Source organism: Triturus cristatus, chromosome 12 (genome assembly GCF_964204655.1).
Source record: "Triturus cristatus chromosome 12, aTriCri1.1, whole genome shotgun sequence".
NCBI lineage: Eukaryota > Metazoa > Chordata > Amphibia > Caudata > Salamandridae > Triturus > Triturus cristatus.
The window spans coordinates 167612802-167635455 of record NC_140595.1 but is presented as its reverse complement, the minus strand read 5'-3'; the positions used below and the strand labels follow the sequence as shown (position 1 = coordinate 167635455).

Sequence of the window (22654 nt, the reverse complement as noted above, 5' to 3'; positions counted from 1 at the left end):
ATATTCATTATTTTATTATTATTTGGTTTTTATAGAGCGGACGGCTACTCAGATGAGTGTCCCGCACTAAGGTTCGCAACCACTGGGCAGAGGAACTTAGAAAGCAAGGTTGAACAGCCAAGTTTTAAAAGGAACCTATTAATTATAACCGTTTTTTTTTCTACTTGATGATGAATAGCACCTTCTGCAAAAGCAATTTGAATGATTATAGGTGTGCATTGGAAGCCAAAAAGCGAGACCTATTGACAGTGACGTTGCTTGCTTCATTTATATTGGTAGCTATTGTGGATGTCATGAGACCTAAACTGTATTTAATGAACGGATTCATAAGGTGAAAGCGACGAGCACCTCCCCGAACAACAGGATACAATATATTTGTATGTTTTTTGTGAAATCCAGAAGCGCAAAAATGCAATAAGCCACTTTTCTCACATTTTTTTCTTTGCCAAAATGTTAGTAATTGATGCAGGTTCGCTGATTGGTTTATGGGTGAAATTATGTCGGAATTATGAAACTCAGTGAAATCAGACCAGCCAAACAAATGTACGAAAAAGGGTGAGTCGGTTCCGCAACAAAATTTTCTCCAAAGACACATTTCGGACATTTCATGCATTTTTGCTTTTCAGCGAAAAATCTGGGGCTACTTGAATGTCCCTTCCTTGCTATGAATCCAGGTTGACCTGCCCTGTTTGACGGTAAATAAGATTCAAACAATGGTCTCTTAAAAACACATATCCTCTCTCTCTCCCACTCCCTCCCTCTCCCCCCCTCTCTCTCTCTCTCCCCCCTCCCTCCCCCTCTCTCTCTCCTCTCTCTCTCCTTCTCTCTATCGCTCTCTCTCTCTCCCTCCCTCTCTCTCTCCTTCTCTCCCTCCCTCCCTCTCTCCTTCTCCTTCTCTTTCTCTCTCTCTCTCTCCTTCTCTCTCTCTCTCTCTCTCTCTCCTTCCCTCTCTCCCTCTCTCTCCCTCCCTCCCTCTCTCTCCCTCCCTCCCTCTCCCTCTCATTCTCGCCAACTTCCATCCCGCGGTTCCACTGCTCTGCCACAACCTCATTAAACGCCGGCGTGGAGGCTGATAGGTGGAGAAGGTCAGCGCCACTGATTGCTATGAGGAGGGAGTGCCAGGAAGGGACAGGAGTGTAATTAGTTTGAATGATTTTATTAATTTTGCGGTCTGGCCTGGGGCGCCTTATTGTGCAGGGTCAGGCCGTGCGTGTCCCAATGTTCCCGTCGTCATGCGGGATCTGCGAGAAAGTAAAAGGGGAGAACTCTTTAAAAAAACAAGGAAACATATGAAGTGATTTACTTCGCATGTGTTTATTTTATAAGCTGATCCTCTTAACGTGGCCTAAACAATTCAATGAAATTGATATACAGCAACTAAAGTATACCATCAACGCCCGGTAATCGCGCCTGTTTCGTGAGGTGGCATGTTCGGCGCTTTATAAAACAGGCACATGAATGAATATGTTAAAAGCAGGGGAAGGCAGGGCCCATGCAGAAGTGTGTTACAAAGCCAGACATGCCTCTGTAGGCTGAGAGGGATGCCTAAGAGTCTAATGAAGGTTTAGGCAGGCCTGCACACCCGCTTCCTGTGTGCACTACCAAGAAACGCGCCCATTATATGATGCATTAACTACTAACCACCGAGGCCGACCTACCGCTGCATATGAAGAACCTACAATATGACTGCAGTTTGGAGGCCCACTGAAGAGGGGAGACCTATGTTCTTGGCCAGAACCTCTTCACTGACCAAATGATGTAAATCTGCACATCCCCATGCCATAAAAGGGTGTCCATATATGTGTGTGTGCACGTACGCCATGGCCACGCGCCTCAAGTGCCACGGCTTGTGCCACAGATGTGTTTGAGCAAAATTGGGAAACATGCTTGGCACATCAAACAAGTACCCCAGCAGGCATGAAAACCCTATATGTTCACAGCAATTCTTCAGGCGGGTATACATACACCTTTACAAAGACATGAAGACATGAGCTTCACCTTCACAAAACCTTTTAATTCGACATGCAGATATCTCTACCTGCCAAGAGAAGCCTCATGTCAGAATATTCTAATAAGAAATATAATCGAGGCACACATCACGAGCTAAATATTGTTTACAAAAATATCGCCCCATTGAGTGCAGATTTTTTATTTACTAACTTCTCTAGGGCGGAACTGTAAACAATATTTAGATGTCTATTTTAGACGATATTCTGACACCACATACCACGATCTCTCTAATGTTCTATTCTACCACCTTTCCTAGCAATCTAAGTGATAGGGCATGTTATGGCGACGTAAATGTTTTGTCACTGTCAAGCTATGTGACCGTAAGGATCTCGATTGGATGGAGTTTCACCCCTGAAAAAATATTTTTTTTACAAACATCAATAATTATCAAGGAAATGCTTGTCGAGCTGTGTTCAGACTGTAGCACAAGCATGCACTCCATTATGCTGTGTGGTTGTATCACTCCTGGCAGTCTGGCATAGGTGATCTACACTTAGTACACCGCCAGTATATCTTTTGTGACTTAGCAGGGGCTGTCTATTCCTGTGTGGCCCTTGCACAGATGCCCCCCTGTGTCCTGCACAATTTTGAGAGTGCAGGATAGAGTGTTTTTGGTCACAACACCTAAACTGTAATGCCTACAATTTCTTATATTGTAAACAAAATTCCCAAATGTCTATAGCTATGTTTGCAGACGTTATTACTATAAACTCGAAAATGTAGGTCCGAAATGTATATAAAACAGAAATAATCAATGAAGAGTGATAAACCTATAGGTCCAATACTCACCCTGATAAGTCTAATATTTACCGTTTGCCTGACCCTATGAAATGCTCCAGTCCTTATCTTGAGTTTAATGGCAACTCTAAAACTAATCTTAGTCGTGCACTCTCGCCGTAAGTCTAATGCTAAATTTAAGCCTTAAGGAAAAAAGCCAAAGTAAACCGTAATTTGAATGTTGGGATTTTTTTTTTAAAAATGCACAGTTTTTCATTATAAAATATATTCAATATTAAAGTATTTTATCTTAAGTATTTGTGTTTTAAATGTATCTGTCATTACTGCATACAGGAGGAAGGATTACATCGAAGGAATACAGCCCAAACCTATGTTCTGTCTTTCAGGAATTGTTTGTAAATTAAGCCATATTCTCAACAGTCAGAAACTATATAAAGAATCAAGCAGTATAAAGAAATAGTCTAAACCTCCCATAATCTGAATTGGACAAGCCTCTCACAAGATAGAAGGATGGGTTGAGCAGCTTTTTGCAAATGATGCTCTAGAAAGTGCGACAAATTGAACACTGTAATCTTAGACACTTGACCGACAAGAAAAAATGGAATTAGTGAGATCACAAACGCAGACTTTCCAACAACAAACAACATTTCGAAACATATTGATCACACAATCAACAAGCATTGGCATAGCCAATAGGTCTCGCCTTTGGGACCTTATAAGTGTTTAGCCATGCAACACTTGATGTTGTTGCACCAAGGATATTGTGCTGGATAACTAAACACTTATAAGGTCCCAAAGGCGAGACCTATTGGCTATGCCAATGCTTGTTTCACTAAGGAGCAGCATTGTTTACAGGCTAAAGTTCAAAGCTTGGAACCTTAAGATCTGGGTCCTAATTCTTTTTCTTGTACTTAATAAAAGGGATTCTGGGTCAATTACTTTATTGCTCTCTGCCTACAATTGTAAATATGTGTAACTTAAAAGTATAAAATTAAACATGCTGTGGGTGGAGTTTTGTTTGAGGTTTTTGCAAACACATACATCTTCATTTCTGTAATCCAGTCGCAGTTGCATCTGAACCCCACGTACAGTAAAACTGTGTTCTGTAAAGAAGTCTGCAGCTCCTGTGGGCTAAGCCTAACCTGTACCAAATTTCCAAAAATAAAAAGGTAGAAAAACAGCCAATTACATATTTAAATACAAAAATTGATCACTGCATTGTGAAAACTCTTGAACAACATAAGGCCGACTCACAAAAGCATTTATGAGTACGCAAAGTAGCACAGCTGGAGGACTCGTTCACATACGTTTACACGCCCTTGTGAATGGGTCCTGAAATGTCCAACTCCCTATTAGTAAAAGAGCAAAGAGGGCGCGGTCCTATGTATCTACAATCATTTTATATGAAAATTCCTAAGTTGCTCCTATTTTAATTGCTCTAGGGCCGATACACAAAAGCATGAAAGAGAGTGTTAAAGAGTCCAGAATGCCTCTGTCAATATGCCTCCATATGTTTGATATTGCAATTACTGGTGAATCAAAATGGTTGCCTATATTAACTCTAAATATCTTGAGTTACTGCATGAGTCTCAGAGAGAACACCTCAGAAACATAAAGAGGCAACCATTGGCCTCTGTCTCCAAGCTCAGTGAAGTGTTCTGGATGACAAAATCAGCACACATTCATGATGAATATTCTCCAGTTTATTCCTCAATAAGGATCCCATCCAACAGCATCCAAGCATCTGCAGTAACTCCTTAGTTTATCTTCAAAGCTCCACTAGAACACCATGAGCTCAGTGGATGACACAGTAAATGACTCATATAAATTCTAATATTCTAACAGTGACATATTGCAATTCCATCAATGCCCATGTAATGAAAGAGATACAGAACATCACACTCAGCTGTGGAGCACTAACTCAGAGCTATTCAGAGTCAAAAGCATCCCCCAAGACACTTCACATACAAACCCCAAGAGCTCAGCTCTGCTCTGAGCCAGCACAACTGTTCATGAAACGGTCCCTGGATTACTACAGTAAAGGACAACGTTAAAATGTTGGCACCACCAATAGCTATCTTGTCAATTTTGGTGTAGCGTGGTTGAACTTTATTGGCAAATTATTGCATATGTATGACTAGATAGGTTGTGGGGGTTAAAATATTCTTATCAATTTCAGGGTCTATGGGACCCAACCTCCACGCACTGTTGCTCTCTGGTATCAAATACCTTAGTTATTTTCAACATATGTACATATTAATCTTGTAAAGATCTGGACTTCAAATTTACTGAAAAAAGTTAGTCAGTACTTTGTTGCAGATTCATCTCAATTTTATTCATTGGATGTCCAAAATGTTCATTTTGTTGATTCTGATTGGAGAAATTATAATTCAATACATTTATCTGATTGCCCAATGCATTTCGAGCCAGGACGGCTCTTCTTCAGGGGCTCAATCTCTATGACATAAACAACAACAAAAAAATATTTTAACTTTACAATGATGCGAGAGCGTCATATTGCCTGTATGGTAGAAATGAACATTCATAGTTTATTTTGTACTTCAAAATCTTGTGTGGTCACAATAGAAGAAATGAAACCTGGTACAACCACCACCAGAAAAGAGACTTAGTTGAGAGTGAGGAGGTGTGATGTGGGAATAAATCTTTCAGAAAGCGTAACCCATTCTATCTTGAATCTAGTCTACACCCAAGATCAAGGTACACGTTTTATTTTACCCCGTTTTTCTCTTCATTCGCTCGTTTTTTACTTTACTCGACAGATTTATTCCCACATCACACCTCCTCACTCTCAACTAAGTCACTTTTCTGGTGGTGGTTGTACCAGGTTTCATTTCTTCTATTGTGACCACACAAGATTTTGAAGTACAAAATAAACTATGAATGTTCATTTCTACCATACAGGCAATATGACGCTCTCGCATCATTGTAAAGTTAAAATATTTTTGTTGTTGTTGTTTATGTCATAGATATTGAGCCCCTGAAGAAGAGCCGTCCTGGATCGAAATGCATTGGGCAATCAGATAAATGTATTGAATTATAATTTCTCCAATCAGAATCAACAAAATGAACATTTTGGACATCCAATGAATAAAATTGAGATGAATCTGCAACAAAGTACTGACTAACTTTTTTCAGTAAATTTGAAGTCCAGATCTTTACAAGATTAATATGTACATATGTTGAAAATAACTAAGGTATTTGATACCAGAGAGCAACAGTGCGTGGAGGTTGGGTCCCATAGACCCTGAAATTGATGTGTATATTGGCATTCTTGACTGTTGCATGCCTCCTCTACAGCACGCTTAATTCAATGAGATTGAAGATATAAAAAAGAATAACGTTGATTGTTTCTAAATTCAAACAAAAAAAGCAAGTGCCTGTCCCACCAATATTGTTGGTTAAAATATTCTTCACATTTTCTGCCCCCCCGTCCCACCCTCCAAACAAATACATCTATTGTTGTACCTCATTCCACAATCCGTACTGAGGTTAGCATGGCACATTGAGCCATTTTATGAGCATGAAATCCTGGGGGGCATTATGAAAGAGATATGGGTCTTTAAATAGATAAGAAAGTATGGTGTCAGAAGTGAAGATTTAAATGTTATCTCTGACATATTGGACAGGTGGGAGTGAAATGGCCCAGCACTGTGATTTTACTACTGTCTGTTAAAAACACTATCCCCACTAGAAATACAGAGATGCGCCTGATCATATTTTCCCGCACCTGATATTTCTTTTTTCTCGCATCCAATAGGCACTGGAAGTTGGGGTGCGGGGGATGCTGCGCACCCCCATAAATTAACATGCGGGAGGTCCTAAAGTGACTGAGCATTAACCTCTTCAATGCCTATGACGAGCTGGTCTCGTCATGGGCCGCGGTTGCGCTGTGCCCATGACGAGACCAGCTCGTCATAAACCCCGCCCGCTAATGAAAGCGCCGGCACAGGGTGGAGAAAGGGGCGGGCACTGAAGGGGTTAAAGATTACATTTATTTTGTTTTGATCTTGCCACATTTGCTGTCCGTTCAAAGTCAGAGGTCAAATGTCAGTCTAGTCTCCTAACAAATTGGGGATTTTGTACAGTGAACTAAGTGACAGTCTTGCTGGTGTGAATTAAAATACTGTAGGATGTCATTTTATTCTAACACACAACACAATTTAAATACCTATAAATGAACTGCACGAATATTTCAAAATAAACAGAAAAGCACAAATAAAGTGTTGTTTCTAATTCTGAACTATGATGGAAACAAAGAATTTAACAGAATGAAAACAAATCAAGACACCTTACTTGGTGAAGTACAAATAACAAACATTTGCTGAAGCCCAATTTTCACACATTATCTTTTTGCACAGTATAGTTTTATCAGTAAAACTTGTGTGTCTGAGCAAATTTAGTGTTCACTTCAATGGAAAATGTGCTGTCTGTAAGCGACAGCGTACTGCCATCTGTGCCTAATTTGAGCCTGTGGTTTGTCCTGCTCGGCATTGCCAGCACAGGCACTTACTTGCCTAAACCTGCACTTATGACAGCTGCCATATGGTGGCTCTGTTTGTGTAATTTAAAGATAAGCAGAACAAAATGTGTTTGTTATTTCAATATACATTAATAACAACTAATACCTGCCACCCAAGCCATTCTTAAAGTGTTGGCGGCCTCGAACAGTCTGAATTGTCACATTTTAGTGTGATAGTTAGTAGTTGTGTAAGTACAGTGGCAATATGTGGTGCAATCTGCAGTGGCCTCCTGACGAGGGCTCCGGCACGTTTTTTGTTTTACAAATTAAGCCCCATTCTTTAGTAATATATTTGTGACAGTGTGCTCCACAAATGCTGCATCAGTTATATACTACGCCCTTACCGTTCTCTTGCTGAATGGGCGTGGCTCATTTTTGACACTTGTTCTTTGTGTGATGCTACGAGTTTTCTACATCAGTGATGTAACATTGATGGCAGCACCCCCATTCTGAAATTTCTTCCAGCACCAGTGGTCACAAGCTGGACTGGCATGGGTTTTAAGGGGTGCAAAAAGAGAAGAAGGAGGGATATGTCTGTAGAACAGAAATGTTGAGCAACACATGGCGTCTGTATCAAGCAGTGAGTAAGCCAGAGTAGACTGGAAGCTTGCACCACATAGATCAATGTGTAATGGTGCGGCTAGAGTGGTAACCTCAGGGCAGTTCAGGAGAAGTGGCAAAGGGAGGCTACAGGGCATCAAGGGGCACATCTGTCATATGCTGCAACAGTTCTGAGGTCCTCAGAGGCGATGTAATAAAATGTGGACTGCTGAGATGATCACCAGCAACCACGTAAAGGCAAAGCCAATGTGTTCCTGGAAGCATGTCCACAATGGCGTTGTGTCTATTCACCATTTTTGTGGGAGGTGGTAGGCGGGAAGACACACCACCAGCAGTGAGAACAAGACTGTAGGCAGGAGTGAATGGGGAAACACGGGTAAAGGTGCACAGAGGGCACATCATTTTATTCTAACTGGGAGATTTGAGGGCAGCTGACCAATGGTTAGAGAAGAAAAAGTGCCACTGAGAGGCTGCAGGGTTTGGTGGGGGGTGGGAAGGAGAGGGGAGGCCAGGGAAGGTGGTGAGCTAGATTTAGTGTGCTAGTACTGAATTTGACTTTGAACAGGTGTGAGAAAAGGAGGTACCACCAGTGGATAATTTGTTAAAAAATAAGTGCCGGCGCTCTTGTCAGGAGGCAGCTTGCACCAGCCCATTTCTCCGGTTAGCGCCGCCTAAAACAGCTAACTACTAGTCATGAAAGTGGGGAGAGGATGTTCCGTAAGGGCCAGAACTGCCAACTTTGGAAATGGGGAACCAGGTTCAAGTCTCAGCGTTTTCTCAACATCCTGTGATTCTGGACAAATCACTTAATCTCCCTGTGCCTACCATAAATGAACGTGCCCGTAACTGGTGCTCATGAAAAGCGCTGGTGTTGATTATTAAGTGCCAGCGCTGAGCACCGGAAACCATCAGCTGAAATTAAACACTGGGTACCACTGAGAGGCAGTGCGAGTGTCAGGTGCTGGTATAGAATATGCACAATTTGAGTAATGGTAGAAGAGAGGAGACTGCTCACCCAGGCTAAGCAGAAGTAAAGGGCACTGAAGGTTGGCAGCTGGTGCAGTTGCCACTACTGACAGGAAGAGGTGGGGCCAAGCCCGAGGCAGTTCACCTCACACAGGACACAGTTGGGCAGAGTTGAGGCAGCCTGCCGTTCAGCATAGGTCACTGGTCAGTGAAGGAGACTGTGCTGTCAGAAGCGGGGATGGTAGTCCTAAGAGTGTGTGTTGTCTTTTGCTGCCGAAAGGGGATGAGTGAGTGACATGCAGTTGGTGTTTATTAGTTTGGTGCTTGTATGGGCAGGAGTCAGTAACGTTGGGTGTTTTGTAAACTTGGATATAGCGCAGTAAGGGAATCTTACCTCCCAAATTGGGTGAATTTCTATTACCATTAAACTCTAAATCGGGCCCTAAATTTTATGTAAAGCACCACATTGTGACAGGAGTTCTAATGTTCCAGCTTGCCGCAGTGCGTGATCCTCTGCAATTTCCTTTGCATCCCCATTTAGGAGATGTGAAACATAAAATAAAAGCACTAACCAGCGGAATGCACTTTTAAAAAACTAGACATTTTTGCCTGGGTTTTATCGAGTGGGAGCGAAAAAGCTGTTGAGATAAATATGCTCTCACTTTGATTTGGAAGAACAAAGCGCTTCGCAGCCTTGACAAGAATAGGAAGCGCTAAATAAATGCTGAAATGCAATACCACAGGTAGATTCTTATTGAAAAAGTGGTGCTGATGTCTACTGGCGAAAAATGCAGAATCTATTTAAACAAGAACCCCCTGTACGCTGGCTCTGTTACTATAGTGGTGGGATTGAGAAGAGGGGCCTGTGTTGGGTGAGTGGGAGGGTGGGGGGGAGGACAGGGGTCTCAGATTTCAAAAGTGAGGTCAGCGGTGGGAAAAGTCGTCTTTGCATAATGAAAGTTGTGCCGTGAGTGTGCACAGATTTACAGGTCTGTAACTATTCCCAGCAGAAAGGTGAATTTTACGACACCCCTGGAGTAGTGGCCTCTCTGAAAGCACATTCTGATAGACATTCTCACGAAACACTGTAAATAAAAACAGCGAAGACCTTAAGAAACATAGTAAAATCTAACAATAAGACATAAATGCGCCGAGGGCTCGGTCCACTTATACAAAGTTAAGTTGAGGTTCTTTCAGGAAATAAATTGTCACTTGGAAAACAAGCGCGTGCCTCGCGCTGGATGTTTAAAAATAAAAAAAACAAGCCCGGGAGTGGTGCGCGCGCACTGGGGAGAGCAGTATGCTGTTTTTCCAAGCACATACTCATGCTTGTGGCGCACCGCTGCGCACTCCCGCAAAGTGTATGCCGCCACAAGCACGAGTATGTGCTTGGAAAAACAGTTGCACGACGGCTAAAGGTCTCCTACGCAGTGCATGCGCACTGCGTAGGCGAGACCTAAAAATGGACAGCAGCGGAGGTTAGAGCACTGAAGGAGACCTTTAGGTCACTTCTAAGTCTGCCTGGCGCAATAGTTGAACTAATTGCAGCAAGGCAAAAAGCTTACTCATTCCATCGAGTACAATGCCTGCTCAGGCCCAGGCTTCTTTATGCATTGGTTTAAACAGTCGATAGCATTCATCTATACTGTGTTAATAGTGCGTTGTGGACCTTGCGCATATGGTGCTTTCGCAGTAGTCACAGAAAGGGCTCAATTTCTAACAAAAAGTAAATAAGTCCAGGGACACAAATGCCTCTTAGGAAGCTGTCGATAATGCTGGATTCATGAATACCAAGGCAGCCTAGTTTTGATTTCACCTCAGACCTCTTCCACCACCCAACACTTGTTCTCTCTCCTTATTTCACGCCTGCGTGTTCTTTTCAGCCCTACTTTCTCTGGTAACACTGTTTTTCTATCCTTCTCTTGCTTTTCACACCCTATTCTACTACTCCCTCTCTTGCTCTGGGTTAAAAGCTGATGATGAATAATAGGTCCTCTTTACCATAAAACAGAACCAGTGTCTACCACCTGCTTCCACCCCCACAAATTAAGTAAAGATCTAAAGTGGAAAAAACACACATCATGGCTGGAATGTTATCCCCGATGACATGAATGAAGAGTGAAGTATTCTTGCATTATTGTAGAAAAACGAAAACATAGCCAAATCGGAGACACTAACATAGCATGACTCGAACAAAAAAAACAAGCATTTGCAATGCAATAGGTCTCCAATTTATGAGAGTTTGAGCTATTGGCATTGTAAATGATAATGCCTTTTATTTATGTGTTGTTTTTAAAACAGATAAATAAAAGGCATTATCATTTACAATGCCAATGGCTTAAACTCTTGCAAATGAGAGACCTATTGCATTGCAAATGCATTTGGGGTCTGTGCTATAAAGATTTGTTTTAAACGCCATAGGAGAGAGCATGTCCTGCTTGCAACAGCAAGCAGGACAAAGTTATTTGAAAAAATAGTGCTCAGAGGCTGTAATTAAAGCCTATCGAGTAACAACACACGTAGCTGGGGGTGTCCTCATCGGAGGTTACAAAATAAGACAAGGTGGTACTAAGGAGGGACTACGAAGCCTAGTCCAATGAAAAGCAACAGTTTACTGTGGACAATGGCACAAGCCAATGAAAAATATGGGCGGAGAGTGGGCTGAGCTTCAAGTCTATACCTGAATACAGCATGCCTCGCAGAGCAGCGCAAGCGCTGCCCAGGTTCGACCTAAAAATATTTAATCTAAAGTCTCACAGCAGGTGAATCCCAACAAAGCATCCTATTTAGAGTTTATTGGTAACTGAAAATCCTCCGGCTCAGTCATTGCCACAACCGATGGACTCTGCTCCATATTTAGATTTTCCACTGCAGAAAGTGGAGCATTTTCAGTTACCACTGAACACTGAGTGAGGCGTAAAGCAATTACAGCAGCAACAGAAATACCAACAAAGCATTATAGACTTCGTCCCAACCCATGGGAAATTCCCTCTCGCTTTAGGTTATAATTGTTTTTTTTAAAATTAGTATTAATTAGCATTTTTTTTACAGCACCGCGCAACGCTACTCGTAATCTTAAACAATAGCAGCTGCGTGGCTCGCCCCACTTTTTTTAAACTTCTTTATACTTTTTTTTAAGCACCCCGGCACATCGCTCCTAATCAGCAACAACAGTGGCTGCGCCGGCTTGCACAACTTCCTTCGTTCCCTCCACCCCACTAACAAAAAAACATAAATAAAAAGCATTAGCATTTACAAATAGGTCTAACTTTGAGAAATGCGTTACCTATTGCATGTCAAATGCTTCTTTTGCAAAGTGTTAACAGTAGAGGTGTATATGTACACGTATGTCCTACAGTGCAGGGTGACTGAGACATGTAAATTAGTATCGGGTTAGTCTGACACCGGTGGTACCATCAGGCATGAGAAGACTTGTATCAGGTGTGTTTTTGGTGGTCAATGAGATTGAATCCATGCAAACACTTTACATTTCTGGACATGCTGTTACCCTCAGTAAGAAGCCGGTGGTAATTGTATGAGGGAGACTGCAATTTGCTCTTCGCTGCTAAAAGAGTATTGCAAAACTCTTGCAAATACAGCTTGCGCCTGGTTTTATGTTGCTGCTGCTGGAGGGTAAATAACGGTTTATGTCGCAATACAAAAGCAGTGGTAAGACCACAAGATAATCAGAATAACTGACGATAGCAAAGTTGTGATCACATGCGAACCCAGCTCCCAACAGGCAAAGGATGCTTGCAAGGAAACAAGACATATACAAAGAAAAGCCCACAACTATGTCAGGTTCAAAGGCGTATTTGCTGCCAGTGGCTCTTCAGTTGCCTGCGTGGTGAGACGAGGGAATTTAAAATATGTAGAGATGGTGCACACCATGAACATGTACAGCAAAACACGCAGGTGGGCACAACCCTTATGTCTACAACAGGGCCGGAGAGGAAAAACTTCCAAACCTGTCTTGACGTGTTACTTCAAAGGGACTCAGAATATCATATTATATACAGAAATATTGCCTGATGTAGTAGTTATCGTTTATACAAACACGGTTCCGTTGGGTGTAGATTCTCCATTGTTAACTCCAACAGGGCAATATTTTTTAATGATATTTAGGAGCGGATATCTATGTCGGAGCATATTCTGGAACCATACCCAACAGGGACTCCGAAGCAATGCCTGATAAGGATCTTTTTGCCCCTATGCAAGGGCTGCTTAAGGGAGCCATCGCCATTAATTATACAGAACCCTACTGAGCACGTCACCCTATAATGCCCCAACTTACGAATGAGGTTAACAGGCCTTGAGGGTCCCTACATCATATCCAAATATGCACACACAGACAACACATGCATGCATACTTTCAACACGCCTATGGGCTCATGCAGACTCAGGTGGATTTACATGGATGCCTGATTTGATGGCTGAGCAGTTGAATACACAGATACATTGAGGGCTGTCGATACACACGGGTGGGGAGGTAGATGTATGGCTATGGTCACGTAGATAGGTTGACGCAAGAGTGTGTGAGTGCATGAATGTTTCCTTGTAGATAGATGAATGAATGCCTGGTTGTGGGTGGTTGGATATGTTGTTGTGTGAGGATGGATGATGATTCGTGCGGGATAGGTCGATAGATGTATTTGTGTGGATAGATGTATTTTATGGATGGATGAATGCCTGTGACTAGAAGAATAAATTGATGAGTGCATGGTTGGATGAGTGTAAGTGAAGAGGGGACAGCATGGTGCATTAGTGAATGTAGAAGGACGCATGGATGCCATAAGAGATTTCAGATCACAATGATCTGCTTTCAAATAGGTTTTTTTTACGAATAAGAAATCCTAATGTGCTCTGACTGTAATTTCTAACTACAAGGATCTGCTTGTAAATAAGATTTTTATAAATAAAATATGCAAATGTGCACTTCTACTGGGTTTCAATAGCACAAGCTCACTATCTGACTTCCTGAGCCCTGCCTCGTCAGCTCAAGCCTTATTTGTATATGGACTGACTGCTTGGACTGTCAGCCGTTGCCTGTTCACTGATACCTCTCCTACGGACTGCAGACTATAGTAACACATAGCAAGGCTCTAGAAATGATACCAAGAGTAGTCGAAGGTCAACCATGTACATTTACAACAGGGTGACTATCCTGTGTTTCTTTTACTCAGATGTTTAGTGGCCTCGGTAAAAAAAAAAAATGCATAGGCAAGAGTTTGAGACAAATGGGCCCTATCAAATTATGAATGTGGCGCCTCACGTCCTCCTGGCCTCGGTCCGATGTTCAGCGACTGAAGGTGTGTCAGGCAAAATGGGGTAGAAAACCACTAAGAGCCTAATGTGATCACCCCGGGAAATTGAAATGTACCAAGGACACAAAATCCAAACAAACTAGCACAGAATCAAAACAGTTAAATGCTTTTTAGGTGAACCTTCAAATAGGAAAGTTGATTGCAGATTCCCTTTATGCGGACAAAGGTTCAAGCACACATACTAGAACACCATGTCCTATACCTCTAGCACAATATTCTTTCAAAACTGACCTCCACTGAGTAACGATGATGAACAGATTCATTTCTGATAGTGTTTACAACGTCTGTCTCGGGAGATTGAGACTGTGATAGGATGTTTTAAGGGTTTTTTAGGTCATGTGAGTGGTTCGTAGGGTTACACGTCTGTTTTGGGATCTTAAGAAGCAGACGTGTTGAGTGACGGGGAGTAGATCAGGACAGCAGTCCCTGGGAGGAGAGAGCAGACTTGGGATCATCTCAAGGGGGTGGATCCAGCTCGAGTCAGATATCACGCAGCTCATCGTGGGGAGTGATTAAGAGGATCTACACTACGGTCAGTAGTGAGTGACTGTAAGTCGAATTGTCACACATCTTGTGTGCATCAGTGGAGCGTTAGTTTGTGTCATGTATTTTTGGTGTAGCTGAACTGACAAGGAACTGGTGGACAGATGGATGCTGGTGGCTTCTGAGAGGACCGTGGGATTGGTTGTTGATAGTGTTTCCTCCTGTGTCGGTGTAGATGCAATTTTCCTTAATTTATGCAGGTATTGTGCTGTCTGATGTAATTCCTGAGGTTTATGTTAGTGGAACTGTGGAGACAGGGAGGAGGAGGGTGAGCTAATGATGCTGTATCCAATAGTGACAACAGGCATGTTAGATCTGTTACTTCCATAGCAGTGGTAGAAACTTGTAGGGACGTCAGGGTAAAAAACAGTGTCATTATGAAATGGAGGTTGATATCTGAGTATTGGATCATCAACTTCCAGTTTTTCAAACAGGTTAATGTACAGCTTATGGGTATGGTAGCCTAAGATAGTACATGTTGTCCACCAGATGGGATTTCTATATTTTGAGACAAAGAAAAACCAGCGTATTGTATCCAGGAGGGTGTTCTTATAGTAAAAAAAGTATATCAATTTGGTATGGAGCCCAGACTGAGTCTGTGGCATTTGTCACAACTTAGGTTTTTTGTGTTGACTTTCAGACCTTAGTGTTTGTGGTAATGTAGGCCGGTTTTGGATGACCCATGGGTTACTAGCGTTGCTGAAGTGTTATTATCTGCACCCTGGAGTCTAGACAGGAAGCTCTGTTTGGTTTAGGTTTTGGGGCCATACTTAGATCACACAAAAACTGTGCAGGCCATGGACCCTGAGGAGCAGAATCTGCTTGGGACAGCTGAACAATGTGCAGCTCTTGGGGTCGCAAAGTAAAGAGAAACTGCAGTAGTAAGATGTCACATTAGCAGCCGCGGTCTGTGCAAGTAACAACGGTGGAGATTTTGAGGTACAATGCCGATGGAAAATTAATTATTTATTTAATTTTCCCTCAGCATCGTCCCTCGAAATCCTCCCTTACTCAGCCCCACTGCCCCACCGCTGTTACCTGTACGGACCGCGGCCGCTAATGGTGTAATAGGTGCATATCAATATGACATTCTATATGGTTGTCAGCGCATTTAGGTGCAAAACGACACTCAGAGCAACATCAACCTGTGAGATGAAAACTTTTACGAGCAAAAATCCTATTTATGTCAAAAAAACACTTCATTTTCTGGGTCTAATTAGCCTTACAGATGCAAAACTCCCCTGGAAGAAAAATCAGCAGGTGCAAGGAAATACTTTTATAAGCACATATTACATTTTGGAGCAAGTACACATTTGGGTGCTAAATCCCCCATGGAGCAAAGTCACCTGGGCTGTGGTATCATGTTTGGGTACAAGGCACTCAGTACAGAGGAAAAATGCAGAAGTGAGTGTTGACATAAAGTGTAATAGGTATGCATCGATATAATATCAGATTAGGTTAACAACACCTCAAAGTGCAAATATCACACTAGCTGCTGGATGAGCAAAAGTGTGGAAAACGTTCAGGGACAGACATCATGTATAAGTGTAAAATAACCTAGGTGCAAAACCACCAAGGTACAAAATCACTTTATGATGCAAAATCACTCATGGTGCAAAGTGAACAGGACTGGGGTATTATATTTAGAACCACATTTAGGCCACAAATCACAGTTAAGAGCAAAAACACATTCTGGTGAAAAATAATGTTTAGGTGCAAAATCACATTTAGACACAAATTACTTTTGGTGCATGTTTAGGTGAAAAATCATAATTGATGCACCATCTGCAAGTTCAAGTTATGCATAAGCCCAAATCACATTTAGGACCAAAAGAACATTTAGTTGCAACACTGTCCTCGGTGCATCATTGACAAGACCCTGAACTCACTTTTAGACACAAAATGGCAAAAAGATGCAAAATCACATTTGGGTGCAGAAACACCAGTGTTGCTGCATAAACATGAGTATAGAAACACTTTTCGATGGCAGAATGTATTTGGGAGCAAAATTCACATTTAGGTGCACAAATATATTCAAATGCACTCTTGGTGCAAAGTCAGCTAGAGTGTGCTGTCTCATCCAGACATTTCAGCCAAGCAGTGGATAAAGGGGTTGGCACACAAGAGGCAATCGCAGAAGAGTAGTCACTCAAAGCCCATACATTCGCTGCACATTTGTGTGTGTTGATGACATGGGGTCTGGCAGAAAGATAATGATGTGTGTAGCCAGAACTAAAGAGAAAAATATATGAGGTATGGTCCAATTTACTGGTGTCTCTCACATAAACCCAGCACCCAGGCACAATTTTCTGGATATCCATATAAAATAAATGTATGTACAATAAATCTAACAGAACTGATTCCCATAGTCATTGGTTATCCAGAAAATATGGCATAAAATCCACCCTCCTGGATCTGTGTTGGACACCCCTGGGCTAGTGTCCAGATTGCTGACTGTAAAGCCAGGTAACCTCGCTTGTAGTTGTAGCTTCCTCAGTTGACCACATTCTAGGTTCCTTTATCTGCCACGATTGGGAACGCTTTAAAGAGCCTAACCCCATGTATCAGATGTTGTATAAACCCTGGACCAGAAAATGTGAGCTCCGGCTCATCTAATGAGCTCTGCTGTCATGGGCATATCACTTACACTCTGTCTTTTTTTTTCCAGGCTCCCAATCTGATCTTCCTAGCAGTGAGCCCAGAGGAAAAAGAGTCTTGGATCAACGCCTTGAACTCTGCAATTATTCGCGCCAAAAACCGCATCCTTGATGAGGTAAGCAGGCCCCGTTCAGGCTGCAGAAGGATTCGCTTTCTCGCCGACCCTTAAATTCCTTGTCAAAGAATTAAGCTCCCTTTGACTCGGCTAGATGATGAAACCAGTGGCAGGGGTGTAATCCTTCCCACAGTGCTGCAGATCCGTTCGAAGCAGACTCTCCTGTAAATCCTTTGTAGGCCTTATTCTGCTTTAGTGATGGATATTCAAAACAGATTTTCAATCAGACGCCTGGTCGGTGTCATTATCACATTTAATAACCTGTTACTTCCAGACTTTAATTTCCTGTATCGCTCAGACACACTGCGATGGATGTATCAGAGAGACAGAAATTAACCACGTTGTACATGCACCAATAACCGGTGTTTGCGTGTCCTGCAGGATATTTGTGTTCAAATGATGTGTAAAGTTATTTTTCTGTAACCTAACATTACATTATGTTACATAGGGTATCATATTAGATAGTGACTAATGGATTGTTTAGCAGTGGATTGTATTTGAAAAAGGCAGGCTGTATCCAGTTATGGATTTCTCTATAGTAAGATGTGTTAATATGTGTGCAGATGGACTTGGAGCATCGACTCTCCTTAGTCTGAAAAATATGCACCATCCTGATATTGTTTTTTGGTTAAGCTTCAAGTGTCACAATGTATTTTGTCATGACCACAAAGTTTACCTTTGTCTCATGGTGGTAAGAAGATAGCACATATGCCGTTGTCGCACAATCACAACAAAGAGACACAAGTCGATTGCACCACTCACATGGTTCGTTAGGTTGCGGTATAACCCTGCGGACAGTGCACCGTACTGTGAGACTTCTGTCCCTCACCTTGCATGGCCATATCTAGGGCCCAGGTCTACAGACCTACAGCGATAATTGCATAACGTTTGCCATCATGAATGAATGGGGATTTATAAAGCCCTCTGATACTCCAAGGAATGTCCTGGTGCTCCGCACTACCGCCAGCGCACACATAAAAGGCCTAATCTGTTTAGTCTTGGTTAAACAACCATGTCGTCAGTCTCTTCCTGAACTGAGAGATATCGGTAATGCTCCAAATTTCAGAGAGAAGTTTATTCCATGCCGACGGGCCTAAAAAAGAGAAGGATCTGCCAGCGGCCCTAGCAGGCCAGATCTTAGGAGTGCTGGCTAAAAAAGCTTTGGCTGAACTCAGGCATCTCAAGGGAACATAAAAACTAATTTGTGCCCTGAGGTAGCCAGCGCCCCTCTCATTAAGAGCTATCTGGACCAAATCAAGAGTCTTAAATAAGATTTACTTTTTTCTGGGGAGACAATGCAATACCCAAAGGTGCGGTGACATGTGTGCTCTCAGAGGCTGGCCTAGGAGAGTACGTGCTGCCGCATTTTGGACCACCTGCAGTTTGTTGCTGTGGTAGTCCGGTAGGCCCGGATACGAGGCATTGCCATAGTCCAGCCTAGATGACACCAACGCCTGTATCACCTGTTTCCTGGCTGAGAAGGACAGAAAATGTTGAAACTTTCTTAAAACACACCGTAATCCAAAGCAGGACCCCACCACTGAATTTACTTGCGGTAAAAAGGAGAGGTCATCATCAAACTTCATACCTAAATTCTTCACAGAATTTGCTTGACTCTCTGGAAAGGGGACTTCGACTTGCCAGAAAGATTGCCATGTTTCCTGGGCCTTCGCTCCAAAAAATAGAAGCTCTGTTTTTTGTGCATCGCATTTGAGCTGATGGTATGTTAGCCACTGGAAATTAGCTGACAGACAGGTTCTAGTTTTTTCACCGGGCAACCCTGCATTACAGTCCCATGAAAACAATAGCTGTGTGTCATCAGCATATGAGGTTATGTTTGCTCCCAAGGCCTCCGCAAGTAGAGCAAGAGGAGTAAGACAGATGTTAAATACAGTAGGGATCAGAGCCAAGCCCTGGAGGACTCCAACTTGCAATACACGTGGTCTAGACGTAAAAGGAGGGATCCACACCTCTTGCCCACCTCCTTCAAGGAATGATGCCAACCAGTCCAGGCCTGTGCCTCCAATTCCAATAGCTTTGAGCCAGCCATGGCTTTGGTACTGTGTTTCTAGGGCTTTAAATTATGAGGCAATGTATTTAGTAAAGGAAAAGCCATGTCTTTATTGCTCTTCTGAAAGTCACTTGCTCTGGAGTGGCATCTCCGTATCCATCAGGAATGCCCCAACCCTACTCCAATTTAGGAAAAAGCAGACTACACATCTCTTTAACCTCTTCAGTGCCCATGACGAGATAGTCTCGTCATGGAGCACGGTTGCGCTGTGCCCATGACGAGACTATCTCGTCATGAACCCCACCCACTAATGCAACGCCCGGCACAGGAGGGGGAAAGGGCGTGGCACTGAAGGGGTTAAAGAACACAGCATCAAAATGCAGCAGCAGTGCACTTCTGCTCCCGAAACCAAACTACCTCTTCAATCATCTGCTGCTCTATATTTTCCTTTGACCATACACAGAGCTACACTGCCTTTCGGCTTGGTTCGTGCACAACTATCACTTGACTTCATCTATACTGGCCTGAAACTGTTCATGAATTGTGCTTCAAAGCTAGGTATCTTAACCCCTTCGGTGCTCATGACGGAACGGTTCCGTCATGAGCCACGGTTGAGCTGTGCTCATGACGGAACCGTTCCGTCATGACCACGCCCGCGCAAGATTCCGTCAGCACAGCGGCGGAATTTGCGCAGCATGGAAGGGGTTAAAACCAAGATTATCTGCTGCTCATACATGCAGAGGGTATTAATGGGATCAGTGTAGTTGTCTGCAGGCACAAACGTATTATTAATAAACAATGGTATTATTCCAAGGCGAGCTTTATGTAGCAGGCACAGAGCTTTGAAACCTGCATGCAACGCTACTGGTGAGCCAACAGTGACCTGAGTGCCTGTGTGATGTACTCTATTTGATCCAGACAGATATGCAAGTGCACTGCAGCTTTTCTGGATGCACTGACGGTTTGCAGTCTGTCTTCGGGTTTGGGCATTTCTGGACACTTCTCGCTGCAAAAGTCAAAGCTGGATGACATAAAGGGAATATGGTCTCAGTGAAATAAAGAAACTAAGCAGAAAGCTCGGCCTGTGAATATGGGAATATGAGCATTTTATAGTAACACATGTATGCACATGGTACAAGTACATGGAGTAGGGCTAAGATCTGAAAAGCTTGGAGTGCCACGTTACTGGATAAGAAAAGAAGATAATACTTTCTGGCTTCGAAGGATTACAGCCATCACATTTTACCACCTACTTGTGGTAGATACGATTTAGTTCCCCATCCATATAAAGGACGAGCTGGCAATTGTAGCTAAATACTGTGTAAAGCTTAGCTGTGACTGCTTCCTGTGTCTGAGAAAGACGTTTCATTCACCAGAGTAGGAGCACAAGGAACAGGACTGGAGGCTAAGTAAGTGCAGAAAAATTCACAGCAGACCACCCAGGATAGGGCACTCCAAGGATGGAGAAATGGCTTCAGAGGAGCAAGAGCTGTTCCAGTAATCATGACTAGAGGCCCAGTCCCACTCAGTGGGTGCAAGGGCTGAATATTCATTCCTGAAGCACAGTCTCACTAAGTGGGTGTGTGGTGCGAATCCCAACTCAGGGAGCATAGTCTCACAAATTAGTTGTAACTTTCACTTCATGGAGGACAGTCTTACTCATATGAAATAAATATATCACTTTGGTGCACCATTTCTCTTACAAGTTTCCAGACCTTCTGCAGTCTCATCGTGCAACGGGTATGTGTCTCCAGCCGCTGAGAACTCTCTTACTCTTAAGATGTGAGTTTTACCTCTTGCATTACAGTATCGCTCATAGTTTTTATGTCTCACTTCTAGGAGAACAGACTCACGTCTAGAACACTCCGTAATCGTAGGAGAACAGTCTCACTAAATATTTGCCAGCTTCACTCTTTGGAACAAAGCATCACTCATTTGATGTAAACACCATAACTTGGTGGTGAGTTTCACTCATTTAGTTCAAGGCCCACAACTTGAAGCACTGTCACACTCATTGGGTGTTAATTCCAAACACTAGAGCATATTTTCACTCATTTGGAATGAATTTCACTTGTTGGACCGCGTCACTCATTGACTATGAGTTTTAACTCTTAGAGTGAAGTCTGAAGCCATGAGTGTGAATCCCATACCTCAGTGCACAGTATCACTTAGTGTGAATTACAACACAAGGAATAAAGTCTCACTTACTGGAGGCCAGTCTCTTCCTTTTGCGGCAGTTTCAATTGTTGAAAATGCCATTGACTTTCCCTGCATAGGGTATCAGGGATTTTGGTCTCTAGACCCAGAAATCACACTCCTGTGGAAGTTTGAGCTTGAGAACTCTGTGAAGGCCATGTGTAAGTCCAGGGAAATTACTCTCCTAACTGCTATTCAGAATAAACTCTATGAATGATCTGTGACTGCAACTGCCATCAGAAACCATTGAAAATGTACTAACACCTCCAAGCTGGTGGTGATTCACGAAGGGGAAGCTGTCTCCACTGGACACATGCCCCTTTGAGAATTGTGTCAGACAGCTTTGGGCGAAGAATGCAGTGAACCAGAAGACCACCATGAGATCCCTAATGTCTTTCCAAATGAGATTTTTTTTCATGAAGCATTTGCTCTTGTAGCTACTTGCAGGTGGTCACAAATAGTAACTTGCCACATTTTTTAATTTAAATTATTAAGCAGGTTGTTCTGCGACCCTCTGCGACCTCTTAGTACAAAGGGTGCATCGCAAAATGATAGGCAGGTCACAATAAGTCATTGCTCAGTTTGCATCTTCGCATTTTCTTTGTACACTAGTCCTTTAACTTATATTATTTCTTCCTTTGACTTTAATTCAGATTTCTTTGCCAGTGATTCTCAAATCTATTTTAAATTTTTCTCTTATACTTGTCTACCACTTTCTATCTGCATTGACAATTAGATGTCCTCGACCTATGGTTCAGACTTCCAACTGACAGCTCTTTTGGTCATGCTACACTATGGTGGAGGTAACCACATATTGGAGGGGATGTTTTGCTAAATCTCCATCAGTAGCAAAGATGTGCATACAGAGGAGGTTGAGATTAGCTCAGGCCCCTCTGAAGAGGATGTGCTTAAATATCTGACAGTGATGGCAGGGCGTAACAAACTGATTTATAGGATAAACAACCAACCTGTTATAATCGACAAAATGTGGG

At 42.7% G+C, this 22654-nt stretch overlaps 1 protein-coding gene across 1 annotated transcript in view; it reads left to right on the top strand.

Annotated features, from left to right (window-relative positions):
- Positions 1 to 22654, top strand: part of PLEKHO1 (pleckstrin homology domain containing O1) — a 108057-nt gene that overhangs the window by 68399 nt on the left and 17004 nt on the right. The window contains exon 4 of the mRNA XM_085637085.1: positions 17351 to 17455. Within this exon, the coding sequence (XP_085493211.1) occupies positions 17351 to 17455 (105 nt within the window). The remainder of the gene's footprint in view (positions 1 to 17350; positions 17456 to 22654) is intronic.